General features: G+C 48.5%; 1 protein-coding gene across 4 annotated transcripts in view; it reads right to left on the bottom strand.

Moving 5' to 3' along the window:
- Window positions 1–23,323, bottom strand: part of CHCHD6 (coiled-coil-helix-coiled-coil-helix domain containing 6) — a 250,654-nt gene extending 227,331 nt beyond the window's left edge. For all 4 annotated transcript variants that reach the window (XR_007921948.2, XM_051852609.2, XM_008260313.4 and 1 more), the window contains exon 1: window positions 23,112–23,323. Coding sequence is in view for 3 of the 4 variants with exons in the window: in XM_051852609.2 (XP_051708569.1) it covers window positions 23,112–23,198 (87 nt within the window). In the remaining variant the exon portion in view is untranslated. The remainder of the gene's footprint in view (window positions 1–23,111) is intronic.
- Window positions 23,324–25,591: the final 2,268 nt, after the last annotated feature.

Raw genomic sequence — 25,591 nt, 5'->3', positions numbered from 1 at the left:
CATTGGAGGGTGAACCAATGGCAAAAGGAAGACCTTTCTCTCTGTCTCTCTCTCTCTCTCACTGTCCACTCTGCCTGTCAAAGAAAAAAAAAAAAAGATATACCAATCAAATTCCTAATTAGTCACAGAACAAGTCAATGGAAGAGAATACAGAGCACAGAAGTAAACCCATAATCTACACTCAACTGACTTCCAACGAGGGTGCTAAGGTGACTCAACTGGGGAACAGAGCCTCTGCAATAAATGGCGATGGGACAAGTGACATCCCCATGCAAAACAATGAAGTGGGACCTCTACCTCACACCACGTACAAAAACTAACTCAAAATCGATCAGACACCTAAATGTAAGAGCTAAAACAATAAAACTCTCAGAAGAAAATATAAGGGCAAATCTTTACAGCCTTAGCTTTGGCAACCGACTGTTAGATATGACACTAGAAGTATTGCAACCAAAAGAAAAAACCAGATATATCGACCTCAAAATTTACAAGTTTTGTGTATCAAAGTAACTTACAAGACAACCCACAGAATGGGAAAAACAGCTGCAAACCATACATCTAATAAGTAATCTACATCTAGAACATAAAAAGAACTCCCACAACTCAATAATAAAAACAATCCAATTTAAATTTCACCAAAGAAGATACATCAATAGCCAATAAAAGCACATGAAAAGAAACTCAACATAATTAGTCATTAGAGAAATGCCACCCTGAGATACCACTTGACACCCAGCATGTGGAGAAGTCAGAACTCTGTTACACTGTCATGTAAAATAGTACAGCAGCTGGGGAAAAGTCTGGAAGTTCCTTAAAAAGTCATACATGGAATCACCGTTCCACATAGCAATTCCACTCTGAGGAATATACAAAAGAGAAATGACAACATATGTCCACGTGAAAATTTGTACATGAATGTTCTTAACAGCATTATCCATAATAGCCAAGGAATGGAAACAGTCCAAAATGTCTTCAGCTAATAAATGGATTAGTAAAATAAAATATATCTGTACAATGGAATATTAATTAGTCATAAAAGGTAATTAAGTATAGACACATGCTACAACATGAATAAACCTTAAAAAACAACATGCTAAGTGAAAGAGTCAGGCAAAAAAGGCCACATACTACATGACAGATTATACATGTAATGACACAAGTTCACTTCAGCAAGTTCATGGAAAAGGAAATTAAAAAGATAAGCTTATTTTGTGGCAAAAAAGGTTTTGAGTATCACGTGTAGCTTTTCCATAATATACATTTTTCCTTTAACTTTTTGAAACCTTCTTGTATACGCGGATTCAGTAACTTTTGCATTAAAATAAACTTATCTTGGGACTAGTGCTGTGGCACAAGAAGTTAAGCCACAACTTGGAATAGCAGCATCCCATATCATAATGTAAGTTGAGTCCCAGCTGCTCCCAGATTTGCTCCCAGATTCCTGTCCCTGGGAAGGCAGTGAAAGATGATCTCTTGGTCACCATGTGAGAGACCAGAGGATGGAGTTCCTAGCTCCTGGCTTCACCCTGACCCAGCTCCAGCTACTGTGGTCATTCGGGGAGTGAACCAGCAGATGGAAGATGTCTGTTCTCTCACTCACTCACTCTTTCAAATAAATAAACAAATCTTTTTTAAAAAATAAAGTAAATGTACCTTTTAATTCCATTTTCCCAGTTTTTATTTCATTATTATTATTATTATTATTATTATTTTGAGAGGCAAAGAGAGAGAAAAAAAGTTCCCATCAGCTGGCGCACCACCCAAATGCCTAACAATGGTTGGGCTGGGCTGGGCTGGGCCAAAGCCAGGGAGCCAGGAACGTAATGCAGATCTCCCACACACATTTCAGAAACTCAGTTACTTGAGCCATCGCCTGCTGCATTGGCAGGAAGCTGGAATCAAGTGCCAGAGCCAGGAATCAAACCCAAGTACTCTGATGTGGGATGTGGGCATCCTAACCTCTAGGCTAAATGCCCGCGATCCACGAACTTTCTGAAGTACCTCTGTCTGCCCAGAACAGACAAGTCTCCAGAGGCAAAATGTGGATTAGTGCTTGGCTTGGGGAAACGGGAATCTGGGGGTGACACTAAACACCACGAGTTTTGTCTTGTTCTGTTTTTCCCCAGGAGGGGATGATGGGAATGCACCTGGTCACACGTATTTGTGAATATACTAATAACTACTAGATTGTATTTTTAAATTTTTTTTAAATTAATTTATTTATTTGAAAGACAGAGTTACAGAGACAGAGGGAGAGGCTGAGAGAGACAGAGAGCAAGTGCAGTATGTTCCATGTGCTGGTTCACCTTCCCCCCACACCCCATGGCTCCAACAGCCAGGGCTGGGCCAGGCCGAAGCCAAGAGACAGGAGCTTCACCCAGGCTCCCATGTGGGTGAAGGGGCCCAAGTACTTGGGCCATCTTCTGCTGCTTTCTTGAGCACATTAGCCCAGAGCTGGATCGGAAATGAAACAGCCGGAACTCAAGCCAGCGCCCATATGGGATACTGGTGCTGCGGGTGGCTGCTTAACCTGCTGCACCACAGTGCTGGCCCTGAATTGTATTCTTTAAGTGAGTGAATTATATGGCATATCAATCATACCTCAATAAAGCTATAATCTATAAAAACAGAGGGAGAGAACCAAAGACAAAGATTAGCAGCCCAAAGAGGACGATGTCGCTTGGAAACAGCAGAAAACAGATATTCCAGCGGCCGGAAAGACACAAAGAAGGTACGTGTGCCTGTGTTCCTGAAGCGAGGAGCAGAACTTAGACCTTGGCAGGGTGAGGGTGGAGGCGGGGAGGGAATGCTCTAGCACAGGGTAGGTGCTGTACAGGCAAGAAAGATGCGCAGACAGGCAGAGAGGAGACCGCGTGTCAGCAGCTGCAGGCCCATTCTGGAAGGGACGCCTGGCAAAGCGGGACTCAAGGACACTAGCACAGGAGACGCAGGGGGTCCCAAACAATCGCCGGGAGATGGCAAGGGTTCTGAGCAAGGAAGTCACACGGACAGTGACTTCTGAAGACGGATCGGCAGTGCGTGAGGCGCACGCTGGCTTGGGGAGTGTGTCCCCAGCCGTGAAGTGACAAAGGCCCAGAAATCGCAGCCTCGTCCGCCAGCTGCCTTGACTGCAAGGAAGCCCTGAGAGTCAAAGACGGAAAGGAGTTTTGATCTCAAGGTAGTGGAAGAATGACAGGAAAAGGAAAATTAGGAAAAGAAAAACTATTCTGAGAAAGTGGCACATTAGTTTGGTGGTAGGTATGGAAGAAATTCCAGATCATGGGAGGGAAAGAGGGCTTCAAGACTCACTAGTCTGCTCCTGTTTTGCAACCGTAGCCAAGAGCTGTATGCGCCAAAACACCAGGAAGTGAAGCGCAACCGACAGCACGGCCCAAGTCGCCGTTCCTGAGTGGAGTCGAGACAGCACCGTGACAGGGCACGTGTGACAGCGAGGGGAGAGCGGAGTCTCTTTCCAGGTGGGAGGGGGCGCGGAGCTGGCACTGCAGAGCACACAGCCCGAACGGAAGGATCTGGGCATCAGAGCAGTATGCTGGAATTGGCCCACGACGCGGGGGGTTTGGATTTTCAGAAATTTTTCTGCGAGCTACTCGCCTTCATGTTGGCAAATGCTATGCCTCAGGGCCCCTCGCTTGGCTGGTAGGGAGCCAGTTGTGGGGAATTTATTGGCACCTACCAGACTTCTCCCTGCATCTCAGAGCGTACCCAGGTGGTGCGGCAGTCTTCTGAAAGACTTCGGACACAGGGTGCGTACCCTGAGTGGGGACAGCCCCGAGCACTAAGCCCCAGGTGGCCCTAGAAGGCAGGAGGGTGCAGGTGAGGCATCGGCGACGTGTGAGCCGCGCGGAAGGGCAGTCACAGCTGGCCACATCCCCATCCTCCCTGCGGGAAACGGCCCCCTGACCGGGAGAAACGGGCCTGACACGTGCGGGGGCTACAGCAGTGCGGCCCAGCGGGGACCGACGCGAGCAGCCTGGCAAAGGGGAGACACACAAGAGTGCCACAATGACAACCGATCTTCCTTCCCGTATCTGCTTGTTCAGCACCCACAATGTGATAGCAACGTTCTAGAAATAGTCAAGAAGGAAAGAGACAAAGTCCCTGTCTTCAAGAAGCTTATGTTCTAAAGTGACATGCGAGAAAATCAACCAATAAAGTTTCGCATATCCTATGTCATCCGCACACCACACCATCACTTTATCCAGCCTAATCTAATGAAAGAAGCCACCGATGGAATTAGCATCCCACCTATTATATGGCAAACTGATTCCAGAGATGTTGGAACACGTCTGAACGGTCAGTGAGGAAGTGACAGGCGCTATGCGGGAATAAACACAGCACGAAAGTGGCAGTGGGCAGGAGAGGGAGAACAGGAAGCCACATCCCACTTAGGCAAAAAGCCATTTATGTTAAGACCCCTGCCCTTGCATGAGGAGCCCTAGCACTTGTATCCCGAGCCACAAGTAGGAGGAAGAATAAACACAGTCTCCCAGAAGTACTGAGTCTGGCATGTCCAAGAGCTGGAGAGAAAGCCAGGGTGACCGACAGCAAGAAGAAGGGGACCAGATGGCCAGGCCAAAGGACAAGGAAAGGAAAAACCAGGCAAACCCTCAGAGCCCAAAGGAAGAGGTTCAAATCCGAGCCAAGGGCGTGAGGAGGCCACTGTGGGAGGTCACAGGCACAGGGGAGTCACAGGCTCAGATTTTCCAGTCCAGCCCAGGTGGCATCAACCAAAACAGTGCTTAGAGAGTGAGGGGTTAAGGAAAACATTGGCAAGATTCTTGTTGGCAGTGAGAGATTTGTAATATTTTTTAATGTTGCTACAAAATACAGCAAGTAATATTTTTAATCAACAAATATACATACACACACAGTAGTCATGCGAGAATAAACACCATCTGGGCAGGGCTCCCTGTACCAACAGAACCAGAACGGAGGCCTCCAGAGCCAGACGGGGCTGGGCACTTGGTGCCAGAGCCCACTGGTCACTGTGCCATCTGAGCTGGCCACAGAGGGCCCTCAGTGGTCAAGGGATGGAGTGCTAGGTCCAGAGACATGCAGGGATGACCGCTCTCCGGCTGTGTGAACTGACCCAGTCCTGTAGCTCCTCTGAGCTTCATTTTCCCCACCTAAGAAATGCAACGCTCCTTGAGGCTGGACTGGCTGTGACATAGCTCAGCACTAAGGGCTTTGCTCTCAGATGGGCTTGGATTCGAATTCCAACTAAGCTGCTTCCTAGCTATGTGCCCATGGCAGGCGACCTGTGATCGCTAAGTCAGTTTCTTCATCTGTGAGCTGGAAATAATTACTAGCACAGACCGCAGGGCTGTTGTGAGGACTGAAGGCAGCCACCTACACAAGGTAGCTGACACACAGTAAACAACTGATATTAGCTATTAAGAGAAATTGCAAAGCACTACACAAATATTAACTGTAATCCACATCAGATGCATACTGCATAAGTCTATGAATGGATTCATAACAATAGTTAAGATTCACCACATACTATAGACTATGTACTATCTAAGTGTTCTCAACCTTGAGCAAGTCTCTTCCCTTCTCATCCATAATCTGTAGAATTAAATCGGGCAGATTCTTTCTAAAGCATCTTCCAGGTATGGATCCTGCCCTCACCTGGAGGGACAGGGGATGCAGTGGAGATGGGCCTTCTCTCTGTTTCCTGCATAGCATGCTTGGCTGGCACCTCCACAAATCTCCAAAGAGGAGTCCAAGAAGGAACCCTCCCGAGGGCCTTCTCTCCAGTCCACAGCCCTCTTCCACAGGCCCCACAGCCAGGGGTGGGAAGGCACACACAACAGGGAAAGGCTCAAGGTCAACAAAAGCCAAAGAAAGGCACAGGGAGGGACCAATGCCTCAACCCAAGTCACACAGGCACAAAGAAACCTCACCAGTTCCGTCCTAACAAAGGCACCTGAGAACCCATAACCCACTAAGGATCAGCATCCCATGACCATAACCAAACGCCACCTTCCCCAAAGCAGCTGAGAAATTGAGTGGCCGGTTCCCTAAGAGAGGGCCGCAAGTTTCTTTATTAAAGCATGTAGAGCTACGAGGAGGTCATGTGGCTACCCCATACTCAGAGGGTTTGGGACAGAGGTGCTGCTTTAAGAAACACTAGTGGATGGGGCCAGAGTTGTGGCGTAGCAGGTAAAAGCTGCCTGCAATGCTGGCACCCTCTGTGGGTGCCAGTTCATGTTCCAGCTGCTCCACTGGATCCAGCTCCCTGCTAATGATCTGGCAAAGGCAATGGAGGATGGCCCAGTGTTTGGCCCCTACCACCGACGTGGGAGACCCAAATGAAGCGCATGGCTCCTGGCTTTGGATGGGCCCAGTGCTGGCTGTTGCAGCCATCTGGGGAGTGAACCAGCAGATAGAAGATCTCTCTCTCTCCACACCGCACCCCACCCCCCTGTGTGTGTGTGTGTGTGTGTGTGTGTGCATGTTTCTCCTTCTCGGTATAACTTCAGCTTTCAAAACCAATAAATAAATATTTAAAAAAAAAAACTAGTGGACCTTAACAGAAGAACACAGAAGTGAGCAGTGCCTCGCTGAGCCAATGTGACGGAGCAGACCAGAGCCACAATAACTTAAATTCGAACACCCGAGGCACACTACCTGCCAGCCAACATTCGTTCAGCACTCACTATGCATGGAACAACACAGTACTCCTCACAACAGCACACACAGTTTCCAGCTGAGGAAACCAAGGCACAGGAGGGTTCAAGAATTTGCCTCAGGCCCTGATGCTGGTAGGGCGCCAGCCCCACCACTGAACCAGCTGCTAGCTCCAAGGCCCTGGCTCTTAACGGCTGTGCTAGCCTGCTCTGGGGGCTACAGGATGTTACCCCAACAACAGCAAGCAGGGGAAGTGCACTTGCCGAAAAAGGGAGATGTACTCATGGGTTGGAATGGCTCCAAGAAGGGAAAACCACCTTAGAATCTAAGCAATAAAAATCCGAGGGGGTCAAGGCCACTAAGAAAAAGCCAGGGAACACCAATAGAACCCAAAGGGGGCTCAAACTTCACGCAGGACCCCAATTGCCCTGTCTGAAATCTCAATCCCATCCCTCCCCTCCCTGGCCAGCACTCTCTCTCCCTTACTCTACTTTGCTTTTCCTCTCAGCAATTCTTACGTCATGACACGATACACACTTGATTACTTGGGTATCGTCACCCCCACAAGATCATCAGCTACACGGGAGCAGGGGCTCCAGTTTGCTCTTGCTGCACATTCAGTGCCTAAAAAAAGTGTCTGACACATTAAAGATGCTCAAATATTTGTTCAACTACATATTTATTAAAGGCCCAGGTTGGGGTCAAGGTTGTGGCATAATGGGTTAAATCTCTGGCTGGTATGTGGGTAACCTATAATGGAACCCAGTTCAAGCCCCTGATGCTCCACTTCCAATCCAGCCCCCTGATAATGCACCTGGGAAAGCAGTGGAGAATGGCCCAGGTGCTTGGGCCCCTGCACTCACATGGGAGACCCAAATGAAGCTCCTGGCTTCAAGCTGGCCCAGTCCCGGATGTTACAGCCATTTGGGGAGTAAACCAGTGGATGGAAGCTCTCTCTCTCTCTCTCTCTCCCTTTGTAACTCCATCTTTCAAACAAAAATAAATCCTGAAAAAAAAAAAAGAGGCCCGGGTCCCTAACACAGTACCAGTGCAATGGAGTACGTAAAGAACTTCATACTCAAAAAGCACGTGGCCCAGTGAGGTGCATGAGCCAGGCACACAAACAGAATACAGCCACAAAGCAGTCAGATGAGAGCAGAGCAGCGCAGCCCAACCGCCCTGGGAGTTTCAATAATAGAACCCTGGGTTCCAGCTAGAAGGCAGATGGCCCAAATCCAGCCTGCAGGGATGACTTCAGACAAGGGGTGGGAGGAGAGGGTGGTGTTCCAGAAAGAGCACAGAAGAGCACAGAAGGGAGAGGGCAGAGCAGTCCTGAGGTTCCACCTGACAGTGAATGCAGAAACTTGCTGAGGCCTGGGGAGGATCCTGAATGACAGGTGAAGGAGGACGAATTTAATTCTATAGTCAGTTGGGAGCAGAGACTTGATCGAGATCTTCTCTTTGCACAAGATAGTCTAGCAAAGCAGAAGAGGGACTGAGATCACCAAGGGCCTGGAGCAGGGGCCATGCAATAGTGCAAACTAGGAGTAAAAGGGCTGAAAATTTAATAGTTCCAGGAGTGAAGGGGAGGGACTGGATACAAAAGACACTAGGAAGTGAAATTATTTAAGACGTGGCATTTGACTGAACTCCTGGGGCAAGTGGGGGAAAAAAGCAATTCACAGAATAGTATATACAATATGATCTCATTCGTTCAATAAAAAAGGAAAGAGTAGGCCTGGATATATAGGCTTGGAGAAAGTTTGAAAGGATTCATGAGAAATCGTGAACAGTTGGCATTTAAAAATAAGATGCATTTGCAAGAAGAAAAAGCCATGAAGTAATAGATAAAAGACGACAGCAAGGCTCCAAGCTTGGCTTGCTGCAAAGAGGGAGGTGTCACGGCTGAACTGAGAATCAGAATGTGCGTGCGTGTGTGTGTGTGTAGTGTTCTAAGTCCATCCAAATAGCTCTGCTCCACAGGCAAACAGATTGCAAAGGAAGCTGCAAGGGGTTACATCTGAAGAAAGAAATTAGGGAATCCTTAGTATAAGACAGCCAAGGGGCAGATGGGAGACAGGATGTAATTTTGCCATGATCCAGAAGGGGGCAACAAAGCTCAGGGCTGGAGAGGAACTCAAACCCAAAAGGAGGAGGGGCGCCTGCCTAATTAAAGCTAATGATACTCTTCTTGAGCGCAGTCCAGGCGGAGTGAATCCCTGTGTGGTAGGTGCTACTGCCATTTGACAGAGCAAACTAGAATCAGGGATTTGACCAAGTCACCCCCAATCACCAACATCCTAAGTGTGGACAAACTCTCAAATGCAAACCGTGGGACTTTACCAGTGCCACCTGCACAAGTGCAGGCGATAACACAGAGCTGGTGAGGTGGCGAATAACCAATTTCAGAGAAGAGCCAATTCATGGAAAAATTATTTGCAAGTCATATGTCCCCCGCTGATGGTGTTTTAGGGGGTCCCAGAGGATGGAAGGCGAAGCATTGTATATTCATAAAACAACCTACTGCAACCAGCAGACTGTTCACATGAAAATCTGCCCTTTTTCAGCCTTGAAATGTCCCTATCTAGGCACATTTGAGAGGCACAAGGTAAAGGCTCTTTGCTACACCTTGTTCTTTGCAATGGAAGCCCACAAGCTGGGTTTAGAGTGAGGCTTAGCTCCCTTCCAGGCAGGAGTGCTGTCATCATCCTCCCTCTAAGGATGGAGAAAGCACCGTGCAGAGAGCAGCAGTTCTGCCTGAGGGTATGTGGTGGGCTGGCAGCAGAGCCAGGACTTCCGGGCCATCCATTCCACGCACTGCTTTCTGAGGGCCCACTGGAAGGCCAGGCGCCGCGCCAAGCTCTGGGCAGCTAGGAGGAGACGAACTCAGTCCCGGCATGGGCCTGAGCTCCTGCAGGCAGGCAGAACGGCGGACAGTCAGGCGAGGAGTCCTGGTCCATCAGCGGCTTCTGGGACCTGGACATCCCAGTCTCCAGAGAGGCGCTGCCCAATCCCGCGATTCTAAAAAGATTCCTCTCCTTGCTTAAGGCTGTTGCCTTGGAGATTTTGCTCCCTGGTCCTTCAGCCTTCTGTGAGCTGAAATTAGACCCACCGGCTGCTCTCCACAGATTTCAATCCTGGAATGTCAGAACAAGAGGAGCCCTGGGGGACCTCCCCCATGAAGCGTGGCGCACACGAATGCCCACAGGGGTCAGGCAGGTGATAGAAACAAAGCGAATAGGCCTGGGAGAGAAAATAACAAAGAGCACAAGGATAAAGTGGTGGCAAGAGGGCAAGAGCACACGTCCCGCCTGCAGAGGGCAGCCACCTGGGAATACCATATGGGAAATGCGGGCCAGATTTCCCATGGGGTTTGTTGTTTTGTTTAAAAGAAAAACAGAATTTATATAAAGTCTCGTGATTTTTAAATGGTGGCAATTAATTCAAATCTATTAATACCATAAAGTTTCTGCATTTGTGGTTTGGGCCAAGAAAAATGGAGCCGGTGGCTTAAAATGCTACCCAACAAGTGTTTTACCAACTTGTGTCAGGTACTGGGTGAGGTGCTGGGGGCAGAGCCATGAGATATGCACCTGCTCACTGGACAACCAGGGAGCAGCAGGTCAGGTCGGCCCAGGGCGGCGAGCAGAAGGCTCCATCAGAAGGCAAAACTTGAACTTGGTCCTGAAGGTAAAGAGAGATTTAGCCGGAGAGGGAGAGAAAGTAGTGCAGAGGAGAACGGGATCAGGAATCACCAGCACAGAAGCACAGGACAGCTCAGAGCACAGCGGGAACGGAGTCCCCTCCTGGGATGCACGATGGAGGCGGAAAACAGTGCCAGCACACAGGTGGCCTCGGGGGTCAGCCCAGGAACATGCTTTAACGTAGAGGCATGGGAGGGCGTTTAAGAAGGGGACACCGGTAGCTTCAGCTGTGAACAGTTGTTCTGACACAAGAAGCTGGGAACGGGGCTGCCTTCTGGAGCAGAAGGGATGAAACCAGGCACCAGGGAGATGTGCTGTTTCCCTTACACCTCTCTTTCTTTTTAAACTGTCTGAATTTTATCCCACTTACCTGAAATCTGCTCAAAAGCAATATTTACCTTTGAAAAAAATGACCCTAGAAGCACCAGTAAGTTTAGGTTTACGGGAAGTGAGCCTACTGGGAGAAAGAATGATCTGTGAGATGGACAAGGCGAAGGTGGGCCTGAGGTGAGATGACGAGCAGTAGTAAGGACACAGAGGGGAGGATACGCCGGAGCAGCTGGGGATGGGGAGGGAGGGGGTGCCTGCAGCAGGTTAAGTCCCCACTCCCAGCACCGCTGCCACCCCCCTGCCACCCAACTTCCTGCTAATGAGTCTGGAAAGACAGCAGATGATAGCTCAAGTTCTTGAGTTTCTACCAACAATGTGGGAGACCCCGATGGCGTTTCTGACTCTTGGCTTTGGCCTGGTCCAGCCCCGGCTGATGCGGCCGTTTGGGGAATGAACCAATGAATGGAAGTTATCTCTCTATTTTTGCCTCTCTGTCTTTCAAACAAACAAATCTAAGAAAAAAAAAAAAAAACAGAAAGTAAAAAGTAAGCTCAACATATCATTAAATGCAGAGAAAGAGAAGAATGCGGGATGACTACCAGTTTTCTGAATGGGAAGCCTGGTGGTGGAGCCATTCACGTGTAAGAAACAAGGGCCATTTCCAAGGGAGGCAGAGGTGGAATGCAACAAAGTCTCACTGGACACAGGGAATGAGATGCACTCACAAGACCAGGGCCATGCAAGGAGAAATGACCGAGGAGAACTGGAATAGCTCTGGCTTAGATGTTTAGAATCCAGAAGGTATCACTCACAAGAGGATGAAAGAGAACAGGGGCATACAAGAGGAAGAGAGCTGAACCAGGAAACATTGCGAAGCATCCGCCACACGGAGAAACAGGGCAGAGACGGCGGGTCTGACCCCGGCCACAGCACCGCTGTGCCACAGCAGGCAGAGCCCCCGCCACGGGCAAGCCGAAACGGCAGCACCAGAACCTCTTCCAGGGCAGCACTGCCGCTTTCCTCATGCAGGAACTTGCCCGAAACGAAACGGCAGAAATGAAAATTAACAGTGATCTTGACATTTATGTTATTTTATACATTTCTCTTTTACATAAAGATCTTGAACACTATACTGAAATATGGTCAAGAACGACTGGGCTGAAATTTCACCTTACATGGGACTTATTTTCTAAAGTCAGCAAATAAGGTGGAAATCATGTTAACTTTGCATTGTTTAAATTCTATCGCTGGATACAATGTCACAGAGGCTGAGTATCCTTGCTTTGGATTTCAGATTTTTTTGGGGTTTTAGAATATCTGCGTACAAATGGCAAGAGATCACGGGGGTGGGAGGCAAGTCTACAAATGAAATTCATTTATGTTTCACATACACCCACGCAGGCAGCCTGAATGTAATCTTATACAGTGTTTTCAGTGTGCCTGTTGTTTGACTGCAACCCACATGAGGTCAAGTGTGGAATGATGTCAGTGCCCCAAATTTTCAGGCCAAGCAGGCGCTGTGGTGTAGTAGGCTGGGCCTCCAGGTGCAGCACCAGCATCCCATATAGGAGCCAGTTCATGTCCCAGCTACTCCTCTTCCGATCCAGCTCTCTGTTAGTGGCCTGGGGAAGTAGTAGAAGATGGCCCAAGTTGGGCCCCTGCACCCACGTGGGAGACCCAGAAGCAGCTCCTGGTTCTTGGCTTCAGATTGGCTCATCTCCAGCCACTGTGGCCACTTGGGGGAATGAATCAGCGGGTAGAAGACCTTTCTCTCCGTCTGTAACTCTACCTCTCAAATAAATAAGATAGTTTTAAAAAAAAGTTCCAGGCCTTGGAGTTTCTCAGATTTCAGATCAGAGGTGCTCATTCTGTACTATTAAGATAAAACTTTGGCCGGCGCCGTGGCTCACTAGGCTAATCCTCCACCTTGCGGCGCCGGCACACCAGGTTCTAGTCCCGGTCAGGGCTCCGGATTCTGTCCCGGTTGCCCCTCTTCCAGGCCAGCTCTCTGCTGTGGCCAGGGAGTGCAGTGGAGGATGGCCCAAGTGCTTGGGCCCTGCACCCCATGGGAGACCAGGAGAAGTACCTGACTCCTGCCATCGGATCAGTGTGGTGCGCCAGCCGCAGCGTGCTGGCCGCAGCGCGCTGGCCGCAGCGGCCATTGGAGGGTGAACCAACGGCAAAGGAAGACCTTTCTCTCTGTCTCTCTCTCTCACTGTCCACTCTGCCTGTCTGAAAAAAAAAAAAAAAGATAAAACTTAAGGGCATGCATTGGAGTAGCACTTAGGAGCCCCTTGGAATGCCCACCCTCCTTATCAGACTGCTTGGATTTGGGTCCCAACTCTGTTAAATTCCAGCTACCCACTAATGTGCACCCTAGCAGGTAGCAGGTGATGGCTCAAGTAGCTGGGTCCCTGCTCCCCCTGGGAGACCTGGATTGGATTCCCAGGCCCCAGCTTCCGCTGGGCCCAGTGCTGGCTGTTGCTGGCATTTGGCTGGGGATGGAGGTGGGGGGGAGTTAGAAAGGGGGGCAACTAGAGGGGAGTGTATTACCAATAGATGGGAGATCTCTGTGTCCAGCATCTCTCTCTCTTTCTCTACCTTTCAAAAATAAATAAAATAAATAATTTAGAGAGAAAAATAAGCTGCAAACATTGTTAAAATAAACCCTTGGGAGTTGCTCAATTTGCCGCTTACACACAGTGTGCCCATGGAGAAAGTCCTCTGCTGTGGTTCTCACACATCGTGAGATGGGGAACCCCTGAGCCAGAAAGACAGAGGGAACACAAGGAAGCCTACCGGCAGCTGTCTAAGTCTTCACACCGTCCTGCTGGAAGAAGATTCTCCACTCCTCGGCAGCTGGCGTCAAAGGCAGGGGGAAGCAAAGTGCTCTGCTTCCTGCACAGCTGGTTTTACTTCGTGCTCTAACCCTGAGTGTGTATCACAAAGATGCACTATGCCTTGGAAACATCAAACCGAGGAGGCTGTGAAAGCACCCGGCCCAGGGCAGCCCCGTGGTGTGCACTCAAGCAATGTCCGCCAGACTGGCAACTCAGACAGTGCTCACTGGGAAGCGCTCCAGACGCTGGATGCTAGCTTCATGGCTTTCCAAGCTGGCATTTCTGGGTGCAGATCCATCACACTGTACTCACTCAAAGGGTCTGCCAGATACATCTTTAAATCTATGAGAAGAATGGAGCAGAACTGTGATCTAGTCCATTCGTAGTACCTATGCTTATGGGTCCATGAAGGTGCAACACAATATTTTTTATCTTGCACATAAGGAGAAAGACTTACCTCTCCGAAGTGTCAGGGCCTAAGTCCCAGTCTTTTGAGACCCTCTGTTTACCACACTGCCTTTAAGTAAGTCATCAAGATGAAGGGTGCAAAAAAAGAGCTGACTTTATAGATGGACAGGAGTCCAAGCACAGAACTCAACATCCAGCAAAAACAACAGAAAGACAAAGAACTAACGGAAAAAACCAATAATGTAAGACATCATGGCAGGGAGACTTGACATTCATGCAAGAAAGCAAGCTCAGAGGCAAATCCCTGGGCAACAGCATGGTGGAAAACAGCTGCACGCATTGGGACAAATCTGCATTAAAGCCTCAGAGAATTAAGATTCTCACACACAGCTGCTCCAAGATTGCCAGCTTGGCCAGAAGACTGTCACTTCATCACTTCAAGTATGCAATCCAATACGTATATACCAATGAGCCACACACTGTAATATCAAAAAACAACAACAACAACAACAACAAACAATATTTGCCTTCTTAGAGCTTATAAAATAAAAAACAGGACACAACAATAGAGAGGAAGAGAAAACTAAGACCATAAAAAAAAATCATCAATCCAATCAAGAGTATCAAAAAAAACCTACAGCCAACATGCTGATGACAGAAAACTGAGTGCTTTCTCCCTAAATTCAGGCACAAAGCAAGGACATTCATTTTTACCTTTTCTACTCAACACTGTACTGTAAATCCTAGCCAATACAATAAAGCAAGAAAAAGAAATAGCATCCAAATTGGAAAGGAAGAAGTTAAATTGTCTTTATTTGAAAACAACATGATCCTATCTAAAATATCATAAGGAACCCACCAAAAAACCACCAGCATTAGTAAATGAGTTTAACAAGGTTGTGAAACCAATATATAAAAATAAACTATATTTCCATCCCAGTAATGACAAATCCAAAAATGAAATTAAGGAAATAATTCCATGTATATTTGCATCAAAAAGAATCAATGCACTTGGGAATAAATTTAAGAAAGTAAGTATAAGACTTGTAGACTTAAAGTATAAAACATTGCTGAGAAAACTTAAGGAAGCTCTAATAAAAATCAAGAGATATCTCATATTCACAAAACTGAAGACTCCATATTGCTAAAAATGGCAATTCCCCCAAAGTGATCTATAGACTCAACATAAATTCTATCAAAATCCCAACAGATTTTTTGCAGAAATTGACAAACCGATCCTAAAGTGTTTATAGACATGTAAACAATCAAAACAGCCAAATCAAGCTCAAAAAGGAAGAACAAAGATGGAGGCCTTACACTTCGCAATTTTGAAACTCAGCATAAAGCTAAATAAACATCACAATGCAGTACTTGCATAAGGACAGAAATAGAGATTAATAGAACAGAACTGAGAGTCCAGAACTGAAAGCTACATTTATGCTTAATGGATTTTCACAAAGATCTCAAAGTAATTCAACAAGGAAGAATAGTCTTATCAACAAAGTTCACTGAGATACTCACATCCCTAAAAACAAAACAAAACAAAACAAATGATTTAAAACAGAGTTCAGCAAACTCCTGTGTATGAGTCAAATCCAACCTATCACTTCACTTCATAAACAAATGTCTTACTTAGAACATAGGCATATCCATTCATTTACATATTGTCTATGGTTACTCCCACCTACAATGGCAGAAATGAGTATTTGCAACAGAGACCTTGCACATGTACAAAGCCTAATGCATTTATTATCTGCTCTTTTACAGAAAATCTTGCCAACAGCCTTATTTCACAACATCCACAAAATTAACTTAAAATGGATCACATTAAAGACCCTACTAGGGGGCCAGCGCTGTGGCTCAGTTGGTTAATCCTCCGCCTGCAGCACCGGCATCCCATATGGGAGCCGGTTCTAGTCCCGGCTGCCCCTCTTCCAGTCCAGCTCTCTGCTGTGGCCTGGGAAGGCAGTGGAGGATGGCCCAGGTGCTTGGGCCCTGCACCCGCATGGGAGACCAGGAGGAAGCATCTGGCTCCTGGCTTCAGATTGGCACAGTTCCACCGCAGCACCCTTTTGGAAGGTGAACCAACAGAAGGAAGATCTTTCTCTCTGTCTCTCTCTCTCTCACTGTCTATAACTCTACCTGTCAAATAAATTTTTAAAAAGACTCTACTAAAACTAAAAAAAGTTTAGAAGAAAAAACAGACATTACCATGGCCATCAGTTAGGCAAAGATTTCTGAGATACAACTCTAAAAGTACAACAAATAAAAGAAAAAAATTGGTAAGTAAACTTTATCAAAATTATAAACATTTGGGCTTCAGAAACTATTACGAAATTAGAAGCCACATATTGAAAACAATTTTGCAGGTGCCAGTGTTGTGGCTCACTGGTTGAGCTGCTGCCTGCAACACTGGCATCCTTTATGGAAGCTGATCCAAGTTCTGGCTGTTCCACCTCTGATGGAGCTCTCTGCAAATGCACCTGGGAAAGCAGCAGCAGATGGGCCCAGTCCTCGCAAGTCCTTGGTCTCCCACATGGGAGACCCAGATAGAGTTCTAGGCTCCTGGCTTCAGCCTGGCCCAGCCCTGGCCATTGCAGTTATGTGGGGAGTGAAACAGCAGATGGAAGAGCTCTCCCTTCTCTCTCTGTAACTCTGCCTTTCAAACAAACAAATCTTAAAAAAAAGAGAGATAATAATCTTAAATGAACATAGTCACAAAAATCTTCTATAAAAAATTATAAGCCATGATTTAATAAAAGGTTTAAACCCAGCACAAAGGAATCTAATAACACAGTAATGAGAAGACAAATTACCCAATTATAAATAGACAAAAAGATTTGAACGCACACTTCACCAAAGAAAACACATGGGCAGCCAATAAGCTCATGAAAAGATAGTCAATATCATTAACTATTAGGGAGATGCAAATTCAAACCACAATGCAATATCACTTCACAACCACTAGAATTGGCAATAATCAAAAAGGCAGACAGCAATAAGTATCGGTGAGGACGTGGAGAAACGAATCCTCATATTCTGTTGGTGAAAATATAAAATCATACCATCACTTTAGAAAACACTTGGGCAGTTTCTTTAAAAGTTAGACTTAACAATGCACCAAATTCACAAATCGAACAACCCAGCAAGCCTACTCTTAGGTATTTATCCATGAACAATGAACACGTGCCCCCCCGACACACACACACACACACAAAACTTGTCCACGAATGTTCACAGCAGCGTTACTCATAATAGCCAGGAACTAGAAACAACTAAATGTCTATCAATAAGGGAGTAAACAAACAAAATGCAGTATGTCCATACACAGGACACTATTCAGTGGTGAAAAGGAATTAACTACTAATATACACAACATCAGTAAGCCAAAAGCAAAAGCGTTGTGCTGGGAGAAGGAAGCCAAACTAAAGACATCGATGTCCAGAGAAGGGAAATTTAAAGAGGCAGGAGGATTAGTGGTTACCTGGGACTAGGAGTGTTAACGACAAGTGACTGCAAATAGGCACAAGATAGCTTTTTAGGTCTTGTACACGTTCTAAAATTGAGCTCTAGTGATGGGTGCCCAATTCTGTAACTGTACTAAAAAATACTGAAATGAGTGAATTTAATGATATGTAAAATACATCTCACTAGAGCTGTTTTTAAAAAAGAAGGGGAAAAAATCAGCATCACTGGATACTAGTTTTCCAGAACACTGCCTCCAGGATAACATCCAGGACCGCCCAGGCTGGCCTCCAAGCCTGCCCTACACTGCCCAACCTCCTAATCCCTGGTGGTGCCAAGCACAAAGGCTATGGAGTCGGAGGGCCTGAGCCTCCAGGGCTACCACCAGCTCACTCCGTGACCTTGAGTCACTTCATCTCACTGAACCTGCTTCTCACCTCTGAAACGGGGATGATGAGCCCCTCACAGGATTAGCATCTGAACGTACTTGGCACGCTGCTTGGCGCAGGCTCACTCTTGCCAGAGCAGCTCAGGTCATACCATCCGTGTCACCTCCTCAGGGAGGCATTACCTGACACCCCACCTCAGGCAGATGAGCCCCATTTCCCCGTACCCTTTTTTATTCCTTTTTCACATTTCCAGCTGTTTTAACTTTCTTTTTGGTCCATTCCCTTGACTAGGTTGTCTACAGAGTGGAAAGGGCCCTGGCTTTGTTCCTTATTGTCTCTGCAAGGCTAGACCCAGTCCAAGAAACATGTTCACAGTGAGCATTCGCTGGGGGCCAGTGCTGTGGCAAAGAGGGTGAAGCCGCTGCCTGTGACGCAAGCATCCCTATGGGCACCGGGTTCTTCTCTTAGCCACTCCATTTCCGATCCAGTTCCTGCTGATGACATGGAAAAAGCAGCAGAAGATGGCCCAAGTGTTTGGGCTCCTGCCAGCCACATGGGATACCTGGATGGAGCTCCTGGCTTCGGCCTGTCTCAGCCTTGGCCATTGTGTCCACTTGGGGAGCGAACCAGCAGATGCAAGATCACTAAAATAAAATATATTTTTAAAAAATTTGCTGAGGTGGTACGTGGCAGCTGTGGGTACAGTGCTCTGGCATGTAGACTCTTTGCCACTGCCACATTTGGGGACTGCCTTTTGTGTGGCTGACTATACCTTTCTTGCTCTGCCCCTCAACAATGGTCCACAATCGGCCTCATAGGAACAATGAGCAATGGAAAAGTTGTCTAGCATGGAGGTGTACCGAGTGTGGGAACATGGCAGAAGAAGCAGGCTCCAGAAGGGACTGGAACACTGGGGAGCCAAGAGGCTGGAAAGGGGACGAGGCTGGAGGACAGCGTGGAATTTGGACGTTGACAACCATTTGCCAAAGATGGTTGCTTACATGGGATGGGAAGAGGAAAACCATGTACAGGACATCACTGTCATATGTGTGTCTTCTCTTATAGGACAATGAGGTTAAATGTACTGGTTGGAAAAAAAAAAACTAGGTATTTCATGCATGCTTGGTCTGAATAAAGGTGAATATAACTGCAGCATCTTGCACTAATTAAAACTTTTACCTCCCATGGAATTGGGGCTTGAACACACTAGTTAAAGCACCAACACGGCCCTAGTGCTTCATTTTAAGGGGACTAGGGCATTGTCTAGGCCCTGCCTCTGGGGTTGCCTTCAAGGAGTCTTTCAGAATAGGTGACTTTCTCTGTAAGAGTGGGGCAAACATTCTTCTTCAGCTGCTTCCCCCCACTGCATGTGCATTTGTTCATTTTGGTGACTCCTGTGTCACCCTCACCATCTCTTTTACTGATTCTTGCTTGCCTGTCTGAAGACAAGGCGAACCCCTCAACATTCAGGTAATCTGCTAACAGGAAAAGCTCCTGCACCAAACATTCCAATACCACACCTGCTTTTCTTCGTTCTTCCTCTTTCCAACCAGTGCACAAACAGGACAGATGGGACTCTCCTAATGTGGGGCCCTGTACCTCTCGGTGCACCTCCAGACGAGTTATGTATTCTGAGTAGTTTGCCTGGGTGGGAAAGGAAGCAATCGCCAAAGTTCCTTCTAGTTTAAAAGCTCTGAAAAAACTAAGTGAGGCACCAGCGTCCCTATCAGAACAGGTCACAAATTTCCAGGCTGCCACGGGCGTAAGAGTGGAACAGTGGGAAAAGGCTGACTTTTCTACCCAAAAGATTTGGATTAAAGTCCCAGAAGTCGGCCAGCACCGCGGCTCAATAGGCTAATCCTCTACCTGCGGCGCCGGCACCCCAGGTTCTAGTTCCAGTGGGGGCGCCGGATTCTGTCCCGGTTACTCCTCTTCCAGTCCAGCTCTCTGCTGTGCCCCGGGAGTGCAGTAGATGGCCCAAGTGCTTGGGCCCTGCACCCGCATGGGAGACCACGAGGAAGCACTTGGCTCCTGGCTTAGGATTAGCGCAGTGCGCTGGCCGCAGCACACCGGCCAAAGCAGCCATTGGGGGGTGAACCAACAGTAAAGGAAGACCTTTCTCTCTGTCTCTCTCTCACTGTCCACTCTGCCTGTCAAAAAAAAAAAAAAAAAAAAAATCACAGAGCAACTCCAGTAACATCTTGGGCAAATTTCTAAACCTAAGCCTGCAACTTATATAATCCTCAAAAAGTCACCACAGCTCACTAGGCTAATCCCCCTCCGCCTGTGGTGCCGGCACCCTGGGTTCTAGTCCCGGTTGGGGCACCGGATTCTGTCCCGGTTGCTCCTCTTCCAGCCCAGCTCTGCTGTGGCCCGGGAGTGCAGTGGAGGATGGCCCAAGTGCTTGGGCCCTGCACCTGCATGGGAGACCAGGAGGAAGCACCTGGCTCCTGGCTTCGGATTGGCACAGCGCACTGGCTGTAGCGGCCATTTGGGGAGTGGACCAACGGAAGGAAGACCTTTCTCCCTTCTCTGTCTCTCTCTAACTCTGCCTATCGTCCCCCCCCCCAAAAAAAAGTCACCTCCAAAGGTTGAACCTAAACCTTTGAAAACTCCAGGCTAATTTTCCAACATGTCCCAAAATAAGAGACTAAGGGGCACACAGAGCAAGGAGGCCTTTCTAAATTCCAATTCAGGTCGTTGCCCCTCTCAGCTCTAGCCATCTCCTCCCTATTTTATCTTTGCCACAGCCAAGTCGACAACACTGTACTACACCTAGACAGCACCCAATGTGCCAAGCCCTCTACTCTGCAAAGAAGAGGCTCTACAAAGATTACACGCTCTCTAAACACCTTCCCACATCTCCACTTTACCCCACGCAGCTCCTAGGATCATCTCTCACACACCTGCATTGAATCTTTTTTTTTTAAACTGGGCAAATGAGGCTCAAAAGCTAAATGGTTCACCCAAGGAAGGTCACACAACTAATGAGCACCTGGGCCTAGAAGTCAGATCTCTCAATCTTTCTCGGAGCCACTTAATTACTAATCTCACCTATACCAAGCTCCATGCATTCCATTTAAACACAGTCCACTTAACAGGTGCACTCATCTAACTACTTGACCCTTATGTACAAAGTACCCACTGTGGGCCATGCACAGGCACAGTACGGCATGGTAGCTCAATGAACAGGCCATTTGGTTGGCCTGCTTCAATCCCTGCTCTCCAGTGCCTCAGTTCTCCTATATATCTATAAAATGGATGAACATAATTCTACCTTACTAATAAGACTACTGAAAATTAAATGTAATGATCTCTCTAAAGGTTTGGCACAACCTATGGGTCCATTACACACTGAAAAGTAAGTTACTGGGGCTCGCACTGTGGAGCAGCGAGTTAACGCCCTGGCCTGAAGCGCCGGCATTCCATATGGGCGCTGGTTCTAGTCCCGGCTGCTCCACTTCCGACCCAGCTCTCTGCTATGACCTGGGAAAGCAGTGGAAGATGGCCCAAGTCCTTGGGCCCCTGCACTTGCGTGAGAAACCCAGAGGAGGCTCCTGGCTCCCGGCTTCTGATCAGCACAGCTCTGGCCTTTGCGGCCAATTGGGGAGTGAACCTCTCTCTGTGTAACTCTTTCAAATAAATAAATAAATCTTTAAAAAAAAAATGAGTTGCTTTTATCATCCTAGGTTCTGGGGTAGAGGGAGAATTAGACAAGACCCTTCACCTCAAGGAGTTTACATGCTAGAGCGAAACAGTTACTAAGAAAAAGTTCAGGCCGGCGCCGCGGCTCACAGGGCTAATCCTCCGCCTTGCGGTGCCGGCACACTGGGTTCTAGTCCCGGTCGGGGCACCAGATTCTGTCCCGGTTGCCCCTCTTCCAGGCCAGCTCTCTGCTTTGGCCCGGGAGTGCAGTGGAGGATGGCCCAAGTGCTTGGGCCCTGCACCCCATGGGAGACCAGGAGAAGCACCTGGCTCTTGCCTTAGGATCAGCGCGGTATGCTGGCCGTTGGAGGGTGAACCAACGGCAAAGGAAGACCTTTCTCTCTGTCTCTCTCTCTCACTGTCCACTCTGCCTGTCAAAAATAAAAAAAAAAAAGTTCAAAGTATGATGAATGCTATGAAAATGTATGTGTGACAGCGAGCTGAGACACTTCCTACGTACAGTGGTCAAGAAGGCATCTCAAATGACACTTAACTAGAATGACCAGGATTTAACTTAACAAAAAGTAGAAGAGGAAAACAACAGTTGTGGCCCATGTCGTGGCCCAGAGGGTTAAGCCACAGCCTGCAGTGCCAGCATCCCTAGAGATACTGGTTCAAGTCCTGACTGCTCCATTTGGGATCCACCTCCCTGCTAAGGTGCCTGGAAAAGCAGCTGAGGCTGGCCCAAGTGCCTGAGCTCCAGCCACGGTGGGCAAACAGATGCAGTTCCTGCCTGCTGGCTTCAGGCTGGCCCAGGCCAGGATGGGGTGCTGCCAAGGTGGGGAGCAAACCAGAGGATGGAAGATCTCTGTTTCTCCTCTATGTGTGACTCTGCCTTTCAAATAAACAAATCCCCCACACACACACACCCACACCAAAAAACCAGCTGGTGCTCAGATCCTGTGCTTAGAGCAAGCTGGCATGTTCCAGGAAGAACAAGGGGCTAGCCAATAGGCAGCAGTTGGGGAATAGGGAACTAGCCGGGGGTGAGAGGTCAGCAGGCCGGGTAAGAAGTGTCTGCATGGTGATGGGCTAGGAATCGCTCGGGGGGTTGTAAGCAAGGGGTGGGTACGCGATGTGATTCACGATGCTGCAGGTGCCCCTCTGGGTGCGCTGTGGACAACAGGCAGTCGGGGCAAGAGTGGGAGCTGAGAGCCGCGGTCACAAGGCAGCTGCTGTCGCTCGGGACCGGCTGCATCTCCCGCACACAGAACCAGACGCGCGCACCTAGCAGGTGAGGGGAGCGGCGGCGGCCCAACAAAAGAAACGTAAAAATGCCCCCGATCGGGGCTGGAATGCGGCTCCAGGCTTCCCTCGTATCCCAGCGGCCTCCCCGTGTGTCCGGCTCCCCATTCCTTCTCCCCCAGGCCAGTGCGGTGAAGCTTGAAGATCGCCAGCCTCGGGTTCGCGTCCAGACGCAGGTTCTTCCTGGAGGGGGCCCCGGGCGTCTCCCGAGCTTCACGCCCCCTTCACACAGCGGGAGGACTCCACCAGCGTCCGGCGGCGGCAAACACCCCCGGCAGCGCTCTCGCTCTGCACCGTCCCTCAGGCCGGGCCCACGGCCTCCGCGCCCTCGGGTGCCCTCCGCGCCCGCCCCCGCCCAGGTGGCCGCTCACCCGGATGCCCTGCAGCACCCGGACCCGCTCCTCCTCGTCCATTCCGAAGGACACTCTGCGGCTCTCGCTGCTCTCCGTGCTCCCCATGGCTGGAGGAGGGCAGGAAGCCGGCGGGCGGCCACGCTCCACAGCTCCAGAGCAACCAGGCAGACGCCGCGCGGTGGGCGTCCTGCGCTTCCCAGGACTCAGGCTGTCGCGGGGTGCAAGCCAACAAAACCAAATTTTATTGGCCGCCACCCGGAGATCGACCAATCAGATGGCGGCGGCTGCGCGATGCCTTCTGGGAGTTGTAGTTCTGCCGGTCCGAGGCCTCTTCCGTATGCAGGGAGCACCGTGGGGGCGTGGTGGTCAGACCATAGATGGCATGTTAGGCTGAGGTAGAGGCTGGGTGCTTTCAGGAGAGCCTGGAATGGCGGACTACCGAGCAGAGGAGGCATGGCCAAGGGCCTGCTTTAGAAAATTCACTCTTGAAGCAGAGATGAAGTAGGTATTCTGAAGCAAGAAGCCCACCCAGGAAGCTGAGGCGAACTTCTGGCAGTCCATGGCTTCATTTCTTCAGCAAACAGGCACTGAGTGCCCTGTTCCCACAAGTTTACGGTGTTGGAGCCGAAGCAAGCAAAAAAAAAAAAAAAACTAAACTAAACTGTGATAAACAGAAAATGGCGTCATGGTTCTGCCATAACGTACGTAACAGGAGTCCCTGAATTTGAGGGGTCCCAGCAACGTCACCGAGGAGGAAGCGCTTGAACTGAGACCTACGGACAAGGTGGGAGAGGAACTCCCCTGGAAACCCACACGCACCAGGGCCTGGCCGTGGGGACGCGTGAAAGAGGCCCACGGCGTGGCTGGACAGCAGGGAGGGAGCCGAGGGGAGCCCTGGCCGTGAGGTCGGAGGAGCGGGGAGGGTCTCGCAAGACGGGGTCGGGGTTGGGATGTTACTCTAGATGCCTTGAGAGACAGGCAGCAGTGGCCCTGAAGGTCTGAGGGACGTTGTCCAAGGAGCATAGATGGTGCGTGTTGAGTGCGTTGGACCGAATGTGGTGCTGATGCTTCTCCCCGGGACCTATGTGTACTGGTGCAGAGGACTGCCACTCGTAGCCACTACCTTACATGAGGCCCCCTCTCGTTCCTCTCCGTTGCTCAATGGCGTTGATTCACCAAAGTGACCCTGAGACTCAGCTTGGAATCTGGGGCTGAGAGACTCTAGCTTGTTTCCGGAAGCAGGAAGAATTATGGGCAGCCCCTTTTGGGCAACCTGGACAGAAGGGCATGCAGGGGAGAGGGTAGGGGGAGACACCAGTGAGATGCCCTGAGGCTGAAAACAGCTCAGTACAGAGAAGCCGGGAACATTCCCAGGCTGGGGTGGTTAGTAGAGGCCTCACTCAGGGTACAGCCCCATTTCCTCCTTCTGTGCGGGGTTGCATGGGGATTTGCTGCCAGCGGTTTGTTCTGGGAGTTCCCCGGGGGAAGAAAGTGAAGAAAGCAGGTCAAGGCCAAGGTGGGGGAAGCTAAGGAAGGATGCGTTCCTATCTGGTCTTGGGCTTTCCTGTGCTGGGGGGTTTTCCATAACTGAATCTCCTTAGTTGCTACTGTTCTGTTCAAATGTTCTTTCTTGGTGTTTCGGTTTTGCTAAATTGTATATACCTGGGACTGTGACCATCTCTTTTAGGTTCTCTAGTTTGTTGGTATATAATGGTTCATAGTGAAGACATCTATTATGAGATCCTTTGTATTTCTGTGATATCAGTTATAAAGTCTCCTTTCATTTCTAGTTTTACTTGGTACTCTCTCTCTCTTTTTTTCTTGGTCCGTCTAGCTAAAGGCCGTCAGCTCTGTTGATCTTTAAGAAACACAACTCTGAGTTTTGTTATTGTTCATTGTCTTGATTTCTGGAAATTTCAGTTATTTCTGCTCTGATCTTTCTTCTTTCCTTGTTCTGTCTTTGGCTGTTTGTCCTTTCTTTGTTGTTTCTTGAAGTATGAAGTTAGGTTGTTTATTTGAGATCTGTCTTTTTCTTCATGTAGTGTTTATCACTATACACTTCCTTCTTAAAAACAGTTTTGCTGCATCCTGTAAGTTTTGGTATATTTTGTTTCCATTTTTGTTGGTCTCCAGATAAATAAATTTCTCCCTTTTTTGATTCCTTCTTTGTCCCATTGGTGGTTCAGGAATGTGTTGTTTAATTTCCTCACATTTGTGAATTTTCAAAAATTCCTCCTATTGTTGATTTCTTTTTTTTAAAAATTTATTTATTTATTTATTTATTTGAAAGTCAGAGTTACACAGAGAGGAGAGAGAAAGAGAGAGAGAGAGAGGTCTTCCATCCGATGGTTCACTCCCCAATTGGCCACAGTGGCCGGAGCTGCACCAATCCAAAACCAGGAGCCAGAATTCTCTTCCGGGTCTCCCATGCCAGTGCAGGGGCCCAAGGACTTGGGCCATCTTCCACTGCTTTCCCAGGCCATAGCAGAGAGTTGGAT

This window comes from Oryctolagus cuniculus, chromosome 10 (genome assembly GCF_964237555.1).
Source record: "Oryctolagus cuniculus chromosome 10, mOryCun1.1, whole genome shotgun sequence".
NCBI lineage: Eukaryota > Metazoa > Chordata > Mammalia > Lagomorpha > Leporidae > Oryctolagus > Oryctolagus cuniculus.
The sequence above is the reverse complement of the archived record's forward strand: the minus strand, read 5'-3'. Positions and strand labels throughout refer to the sequence as shown.